The sequence below is a fragment of the Gavialis gangeticus genome, unplaced genomic scaffold (assembly GCF_001723915.1).
Source record: "Gavialis gangeticus isolate Ggan-Ray unplaced genomic scaffold, GavGan_comp1, whole genome shotgun sequence".
Taxonomy (NCBI): Eukaryota; Metazoa; Chordata; order Crocodylia; family Gavialidae; genus Gavialis; species Gavialis gangeticus.
The window spans coordinates 46,411,957-46,421,576 of NW_017729024.1; the positions used below are offsets into that span (position 1 = coordinate 46,411,957).

The 9,620-nt window shown below is 46.5% G+C and overlaps 1 protein-coding gene across 1 annotated transcript in view; it reads right to left on the reverse strand.

Moving 5' to 3' along the window:
- The window catches only part of SUSD1 (sushi domain containing 1), a 115,458-nt gene that overhangs the window by 47,260 nt on the left and 58,578 nt on the right, over nucleotides 1-9,620 (reverse strand). Inside the window, exon 12 of the mRNA XM_019518199.1 lies at nucleotides 5,845-6,034. Coding sequence (XP_019373744.1) covers nucleotides 5,845-6,034 — 190 coding nt within the window. The remainder of the gene's footprint in view (nucleotides 1-5,844; nucleotides 6,035-9,620) is intronic.

The following is a 9,620-nucleotide window of genomic DNA, read 5'->3' on the forward strand; positions in this document are numbered from 1 at the left end:
GAAGGCAGGGGGTTGGGAGTGAGGGGCACTGGGTCTGGACTGGCCATTGATGTTTACAAATTGGGCCTGGTACAAAAAAGGTTGAGAAGCACTTTTATAGAGCTTGTGGGAAGTAGCTGCAGCACCCAAACTCAAATATGTATTGCCAAAAGCTTTAAAGCACTACAAAAGCTTAAAGTAAGACAGCAAGAATTATCCTGTGCTGATATTGCCAGGTCTACTCTTTTCCCAAACTATCAGTCATTACCCTAAAAGCATGAGCCAGAGTAAACTAATCTTGATGTCACCATCTACACACATGCTTAAGCACAGTAGTTTACTGAGCTGCCAGATACCACTTGTATCTAACAGGACTATCCAGCAGCACAGTAAATTAATCTACTGCACTCTAAGTGCTGCACACATGTAGACAATGATGCTTTACTATACCGCAAATTAGTCTGCTGCACAGTAAAGCATCTCATGTAGACATGCCCAGTACCTGTCAGAGTTAACCTAATAACCCTAAGAGGACAGTAGTTAAAGTGCAGCACCAACTAGATCTGAATTCTCTGTGCCCAGTTCTGCCACTGACATCAGATGTAAGCCTTGGCAAGTAATTCAAGCTGTTTCCTCTCTGTAAAACAGAGATGCTGCTGCTCACCAGACAAGCACTATATTATTTAGTTAATGTATATAGAGGCCTTTGAGATCAGCTGGGAGACACCAAATGAGCATTATCTCATTGATCCAGGGCAAGGGAACAGTTCTACTACACAGCTAAATGGAGATTAAATGCAAGTTAGCTATCCCATCTGCAAGAAGAAAATGTATTTTCTGTAACCCAGAAAATTCAAGCTGTTGGCTTCTTCTTTGCATGCTGTTATAACATTGCTGTATTCAGTTGTGTGTGTAGCCTTTGAAATCTTGTGTTCTTTCCTTGTCCTATGCTGGTAGGTCTGTTAACAGTAACTCTACTAAGTGGTTTGTCCGTGCATTTGTCTCTTCATTCTAGATGTGTGCTGGTTGCTCATGGCAGCCAAATGCACCATGGCTGAAAGGTCTATACTCTAAGCACCTCCAACACACAGTCATTCTCTCCCAGCCCTACATGAGGTACCTGGGCATGAAGGCTTATGTGTTGAGGCTGTGCATAAAGCAGGTAGATAATTTAAAGGAGCCTTTACCAATACTAATGTTTCCTGGTCATAAAGCCAAGAGCAAGGATAAAGTCTGGCACTACAGAAGCAAATTGCCTTCTTCCTTCCTCTTACTGCACAGTCTCATAGCTTTCCATCACAAGGCAATGGAGTCATAGGCTGCATCCACATGAGCATAGACATTTATTTCCCCAGGGACAAAAGGCATCGGCACACCTTGTGCCATTGCTAGTTGTCCCTGGGGAACACCTGTGCCATGCACCCTCTGGCACATCGCAGGTTTCCCCGTGTCGGCAAGGAAGGCTGGGGCCAGGACTGGGTTGGCCCAAGCAGCCTCACCTGGTGTCCTGAGGGCCTCCTGGGGCTGCAGCAGCAGTGTTCCTGCTGCTTAGAGCCTGGCCTACAGCTGGAGTGTAGCTCTGGCTGGCCAGGCTCCGGTGGCATGCACTGCCCTGAGTGCGCTCCCCTGCTTTTCTTTTGCATGGTTTTTTTTGACTTGGGGATCTCCTAGGGTCAAAACCTGCCCCTGCCCCCTCTCCCTCCATGCTGGTACTTTGCAGCATGTAGAGCAGCTGAATGTGTAGTATGTGGCACCACAGACAGGTCTACAGCACCACATACTGCATGGCCGCACCCATCTGGATGTGGCCATAAACTCTATTAGTAAGGACTATATGGATTTCTCTGTTGTCCTCAGAGTTGGGTAATAAACTCCTAAGCCATTTATAGACCTCAACCATTGCTTAAGAATACCAGTGCCACATCACTATAAATACAAATAAGCAGTAAGAATACAATGTAGTTTGCTATTCCAGCTACTGTGAAGCAGGGTATAGCTCAGCTGGTTTAATTCCAAGGGCAAGAGAAATGTTCAACTTACGCTCATTGCTCTAAGACTGAACAACCAGAATGGTTCTTTTGGATGTATATACTGGTGAATCTAAAGTCTGATCCAAAACACTAGAGCTGACTTCACTGGCTAGCAAAAGGTGACTGACCTTAATTCCTCTTCTGCCAGGTCTGAAGGGCAATTCAGAAACCGACTAGAGTACAGGGGGCCAGAAGAAAGGCAAAGGAGTGTTGGAAGCTTTTTTTTTCTTTCCTTCAGCTGTCAGAGTTGGGTCTCCTGGCATATTTATACTTCTTGAACCTACTGACCTGGCTGGTATCTGCTAAAGCAGAAAAGAGCAGCTAAGCTCCAAGCTAGCGTTATATGCAGTCCTGACTCTGCTGCTGTTGTCTTCAATCAGTCAGATAGACAAGGTTTTGATTGTGAGGGCATGAACCTATCTCAAAGGAAAAGCATCAGTCTCTCACACTGGTGCCACCAGTGACTTGGTTCAAAGGAATCATCATTTAATCTCCATGGAAGGAAACCCCTGAACAAGAGACCCGGTACAGTCCTATGATGGTCATTAGGAGCACAGAAATTTAGGGATGTCAGCAATAGCATCATTTCCTACACTCTATTTTAAACAACAGTTGAATTGGATTCCTTTTCCTTGGCTAATAACTTCAATTAATTTATCAAATTAAGGTCTACCTGACCAATTTAAGTCTTAAACCATGTCTGTCCTCATTGACAAATCTCACATTTTGACTTGCCAGAGGCAGCTGTCAAGTTGCTATTTCAGAGGAAGGGCACACTGAAGTGCACTGGGTTAGAATACAAGGCGGTTGAGGGGAAAGAGACTTAACAGTGGGGGTCTACTACAGACCACCCAACCAAGGGGAAGAGCTAGACTGGGAATTCTTAAGTCAGCTCACGGAGGTAGTTAGGTCAAAGGACCTGGTCATCATGGGTGACCTGAACTTTGCAGACATCTGCTGGGAAGAGCAGTCAGCCAGGTCTGACCGCTCACATAGGTTCCTAGCTGAAATGCAGGACCTCTGTCTAACCCAGGAGGTGCACAGCCCCACCAGGGGAGACGCCTTGTTGGACCTGGTGCTGGCCATGGGTGACAACCTGGTGAGGGGGCTGCGGGTGCTTGACCACCTGGGCGACAGCGATCATCGCCTGCTAGAATTTACCATCCAGCGCAAGGTAGCAAAGGCCTGCAGCAAGGCAGCAGCCCTAGACTTCAGGAGGGTGGGCTTCAATGAGCTAAGAAGAATAGCCGGGGAGGCACTGAGGTCCCAGAGGGGAGGGGAGTCGGGTGTCAAAGAAGAGTGGTCGCTCCTTAAGGAGACGATCCTCCCAGCCCAAAGGGAGGTAATCTCAACAGGGATCAAAGCGGGCAGGAGGGCGCAAAAGCCCCCATGGCTCACCAAAAGCATCTGGGAACATCTCCTAGCCAAAAGGGAGGCATACACCCAATGGAAGGGAGAGGCCATCACCAGGGAGGACTATACTGTGGATGCTCAGGGCTGCAGGGGGGCGGTCAGGAAGGCCAAGGCGGAGATGGAACTGGGACTAGCTTCCTGGATCAAGGACAACAAGAAGTCCTTTTTTAAATACACAGGGGACAAAAAGAAGGTAACGGGTAACATAGGGCCCCTGCAAGACATGCTAGGAAATCTGGTCATCGCACCAGACAACAAAGCTAACCTCTTTAACAATTTATTTGCCTCCATTTTCCCGAGCAGGGACCGGATCAGCCCCCGCACTGGGACCCCCTCAGGCCCCAGGGGAGGTGCACCCAGGCCAAGGGTCAGTGAGGATCTAGTCAGGGAACTTCTGGAGGGACTGGATGTATTTAAATCAGCTGGTCTGGATGATCTCCACCCCAGAGTGCTGAGGGAATTAGCTGAGGTCACTACGGGACCCCTGGCACAGCTTTACAAGCACTCATGGTGCTCTGGTGTGGTGCCAGAGGACTGGAAGAGGGCCAACATGGTTCTCATCTTCAAAAAAGGGAGGAAGGAGGACCCAGGGTCACAAGCTGGCAGAAGGTAGATTCAGATTAGACATCAGGAGGTGTTACTTTACTGTCTGGGCGACTAGGATCTAGAACCAACTTCCAAGTGAAGTGGTGCTGGCTCCTACCCTGGGGGAGGCCAGACGAACACCTTGCTGGGGTTGTTTGACCCCAGTACTTTTTCCTGCCATGGCAGGGGGTCGGACTTGATGATCTGCTCAGGTCCCTTTTGACCCTACTAACTATGAAACTATGAAAAGGTTTCTCTTTCTCGCCATAGCCATAGCACCACTTCAAGCCAGCTGCTGATGGGGAGAGGAAAAAGATGTGAATTTTGGTTCAAAATAATCAGAAAAAAAACCCTGGCTCTTGTTATCTTTTTATTCAAGTAGGCATATGATGGCAAATGAATTCCAAGCTGTGAGTTGTGCTCAGGTCATGAGGGCATGGCTAGAAAGCTGTGAAAGACAGTGTGCTTACATTTTTCCACATTAGTTTATCTTTTGTAGAGATTACATCGTAGCACACAGTACTTTTTAAGCCTCAAGGAAGGACAACAAAAATGGTTAGGGGGTTGGGGCGTATGATTTATGAGGATAAGCTGGTCTGCAGAAGAGAAGACTGAGGGGGGATTTGAGAGCAGCCTTTACCTGACAGTGGGTTCCAAAGAGGATGGAGCTACAGTTCTCAGTGGTGGCAGGTGGCAGAACAAGGAGCAACGGTCTCAAGTTGCAGCAAGGGAAGTTTAGGTTGGATATTAGGAAAAAAACTCTCTCACTTGGAGGGTGATGAAGTACCTGAATGGGTTACCCAGAGAGGTGGTAGAATCTCCATCCTAGAAGGTTTTTAAGGCTCAACAAAACCCTGGCTGGAATGATTTAGTTGGGTATGGTCCTACTTTGAGCAGGAGGTTAGAATAGATGATCTCCTGAGGTCCCTTCCAACCCTAATTTTCTATGTTTCTATGCATCTGATTGGAGACTTAGCAGGCCTTAATATTTCTGGTCTTGCTCAATGTTTTCCCACAAATACTTCTGTAAAAGGTAGATGTATTCAGGCAACAGTCTCATACTGGAAAAGGATCATATTGTTGCTGAACACAGCACTAGGAACAAGGGGCCCCGGCTTGACAAATATTTCTTGTCTAACCCTGCACACAGTATTACAAATAGTTTTCCTATATGTAAAACAGGAAATTAAATATTACTTCCCTCTTTTATAAGGATGTTGTAAATTCAATGGCTGTGAAGTGTTTTGGGCCCCTGGCTGCAAAGTGCTTTAAAGGCAGCACATATAATGAATAATGAATTATTTACACCAGAATTAAATATTGGACATCCAACATTGTAAAGAGAATGATTATTTGTTACAGGAATTAATCCTTGTCTAAGCTTAATATCCTATTCTATTTCATTTTAATTTTTACTCTTTGTTTTATTTTTGAATCTCATATTTTAGCCTCAAAGGGAGTGTCTACATGTTCATTAATGCACTTTTGCTACTGTGTATTAAATTTAGTATCTTTAAGGTAAGGTACTAACCAAATGTTCATTAGGCTCCCCTAATGTGCAGTAGCAAAAGTGCATGCTTTTACAGTGACGCTTAATGTGCCATAGCCTAATTTCACTGTGGATTAGCGTGGTTTTTGCTGTGACACTCTAATGCACAGTAAAATAGCCTACTGCACATTAAAGCACATGTATAGACACACCCAAGAGGCTGACGGTACAGTATCTGCAAATGCAGAAGAACAAGCTATTTTTAACCATTTGGGGGGCTCAAGACAATGAAGTCAAACACAAGGTGGCTTACTCTAAGAGTTATGAAGAATACAAAATTATACCTACCCTCTGCTTGAACTGCTATTGTAATTAAGGCAGAGATCTCTGTGGAGGATGCTGCAGTAATATTCACAATGTAGTTAGTGCCAGAATTCAGCTCTAAACACACCTCTGGATTAGCTTCAGCTGTAGTGAAGTCAAATGTCATTTCATGTGAAAATTCCTTCTGAAACCATTTTTGTCCCAACACACGAAACTGTTTTGGGATAAGAAAACGAAACAAGATTACAAAATTAGCTCTTGAATTCCAAAATGTAGAAGGCTGATTCAATAAAGCCAAGGCAACCCAATATAGCACTTAAACACATAATTAAATCCACCTCTATTCAGTAAAGCACTTAAGCATGTGCCAAAAGGACTCAATCATGAACTTCAGTGTTTTGCAGAACTAAAGCCTGAACATAAGGAAAAAGGTGGAATCAGCAGCACAGGAGGGAATCAAGAAAGCAGCACTCAGAACACAACCATCATCAACTTATCACCACACCCACTATCCCATTCTGAAATATCTGTACTCTCTAAAGTCCTGAACTTCTAACCAAAGAAAAAACCTGGCAAGATACTAATATGTGGAAAATTATAAGAATTCTCCTGCAGACTTTACCTGATAGAATAATTCAGGACACAACCATGACACAACCACCTCTAATAACCTTCCTGCAACAACTGAAGAAAGAAAGAAACAATAATAAAACATCATACTGGACTCCTCCCAGCAGACATAACCATACACTGCACTACAACATCAATTATTTCAGGAAGAAAGCTAACATTGAAAGTCTCAACAAAAGCCAGGACAACAACAACCTCTCTCCCGCAAGCTAGATAACCCCCATGCACTCCCCAGTGGACCCGGAAGTGGATCAGAAATGCTTCTGGTCTACTTCTGGGTCTGCTACTGAGCGCACTGGGGAGCCCCCCTGTGCTTCTGTGCGATGCTCCACGTGCCTCAGCATTGCAGTGATCAGGAGCCCATGCTACCTAGAGGTATGTGGAAAAAACATTTAAAGCTGTCTCTATGTCCGAATCTCTGAATCTCTCTGAATTGATTCAGAGGGTTCTGATTCGATTCAGAGAGATTAAAGGGTCCTCTGATTCAATTTGGATTAGGAGATCTGGCCACCAAGCTGGGCCGAATCTCTGCCAAATAGAGTCAGGGACCAAAGCTTTGCACAGACCTACAAACCACTATATACAGAAAACCCACAGACCACCATACCTATATATGCACAAGACCGGCAATCACCCCAAGCACACCCCTGCAACTGCACACACCTGGTGGTCACCTACCACCCCACACTAGAACAGATCAGAAGAATCACCAAACAACTGCAGCCTGTACTCAGCAAAGATAAGACCTTGACAGAAATATTCTCAGCTTCTCTGCTCCTTGCTTTCAAACAGCCCCCTAACCTTGCACAGCTTGTCAACAGAAGTAGACTCTCCACAACCCAGCAAACATCAAGTGGGACACAGCTTGGCCTTGGCAAGAAATACTTAACCTGTCAGCACATCTTCATTGGCACTACTATCAATAACCCCCATCAAAAAAACTTGAGAAACCACAGCTCCTAAACACGCCTTTCCCAAAAATGTGCTATACCTGATCCAATGCACCAAGTGCCCTCATGGCAATTACGTGGGTGAAACTAAACATCAACTATGCACCAAAATGAACAGAAAAAAATATAAAAGACAGAGACATATACACACCATTAGGAGCATATTTCTCACAGCACAACCACTCCCTCTTTGACCTCACTATCCTCATGCTCAAGGGAAATCTACCAACACCTTTAAAAGGCCAATTTAGGAACAAAAAGTCATGAATTGGCAGGACACTAAGAACCAAGGATTAAACATGGATATCAGTTCAATGGCAGGTTATGTTTTATCCAATTCCTGAATTCTTCCTACATAGGAAAGGTGAGAATGACCACCCACCCTTTTGATAGGTCTTGATCTCCCAGTATTTAGCTTCTTTTGTTCTGTAAACTGTGGCTTTCAATACATGTGCTGGTTCTCAGTCTAATTAGAATGAGGCAGAGCAGGCTTGATTAATCAAATCTGCTTCACTTTCTAATTAGAATGCTCCACCATGGCCTCATTGTCATGTGTATAAGCCCCCATGGATTTAAAAATGGCCACTGGAGCACTTTATCTAAACCTCAGCTATTTTTAAACCTCCTGACAAAAAAATCTTGGATTCAAAAGCTTGTCTAACTATCCCAACTACACAGTTGCTCCAATAAAAAATATTACCCTAAGAAATCCTTGCCTCTCACATAAAAATAATTAGCACAGTGGAGCCTAGGGCTATTACTGGTGCCCCTGAGCATTTTTGCAATAAAATATATAGCAAGTCACCTTGCTTTCTAGGATTTGGTTGTACTATACTTGCTGTTAATTTCACTATATTTATTTGTATTTTGCTTTCAATCTCCCCGTACAGGCACCAACAATAAAACACACAGGACAACCACAGACTCCAAGGGCGCGTCCACACATGCAAGCACGTGCGCTTGCAGCAGCTCAAACAGAAGTGGTACAAATTTGAGCTGGGGCTTTTTGCCTCAGAGCACATCCCTGATCATGCACTTCCATGTGGGGCAAATTGTGGCACTTAGGGCAAAATAATGCTGCTTGGTTCCTCCTGGATCTGCAGCCAGGAGGTGCTAGAGCCCAGAGCAAGCACCTGTACTGGCCCCATCAGTACAAAAAGCTGCCCTGTCAAATAGCTCAGGAGCTTCTGGGGCCTAGTCAACTGGTACCTGGGGACACTACCCCTTGTGCCAGCTGGACTGCTGAAGCAGCCCTGAGAGTTCCCTGGACCCTCTACCCACTGCAGCAGTCTGGCAGTGGGGGCTGCTGCCTGGTTGTGACCTGCTGCACATCTGCCAGACCTGGATGGGGACTGCACAGCCAGTAGAGGCATCTGCCTCTCTGGGCCAGCTGCCAGTGGGCTGTGGCTGCAGAGTTGGCCTTTCTGTGGCACTACTGCCACGTGCACCCCTGCCTGGCCATCTGGGCAGCTATTGCCCTGAAGATGTTCCCAGTGTGGTGGCCTGCTTTGAACTGTCAAAGCATGTCCTCCTAGCCCCAATTGGCCAGGAGATCAGTCACCTCCAGCTGGGTACAAAGTGCCAGCTCTGAGCAGGTTCCTCTGCCTGGGTCCTGCCACTTGCCTCCCTAGCAGGAATTCTGGTGTTCCCTACTTGAAAACTGAAAAAACCCTGATAGAAAAATCCCAAAGTCACTCTGTAAACTACCCCGAAATCCATGTTTCTCCACAATTAAAACAAAAGACTGTGGGTGGATGTGAAGGGATGTGGGGAGCCATGGGGTGTGTGGGTGGATTGTGGGGGGACTGTGTGTGTGGGGGGCTGCTCAGGATGGGTGGGTCCCCTTCCCCCTGCAGGGTGCAGCCCCCCTGCACAGCTCACGGACTGCATCCCACAGGACTACAGCCCCTCCCCACAAGGGCCACAGCCCCCCAACATGGGCTTTATGGCCCTTGTAGGATCTACAATCCCCCCTGCAGGGACCATATGCCCCACCCCTGCTTGCTCCCGCAGCCCCCCGGATTGCTACTCCATGTGGCCCCACCCCCGCCAGCTCCTGCAGCCCCCCCAATGGCTGCTCCACCGAGCCCCACCCCCTTCTTGCACTGCTAGCCCTCCCAATGGCTGCCCCAGCCTCCCGGCATTAAAAAAAAAGCCTCACACTCATGGGCAGCATCAGGGGCTGTGGGAGCTCTGAGACAAGTGGCAGAGCCCCCCTCC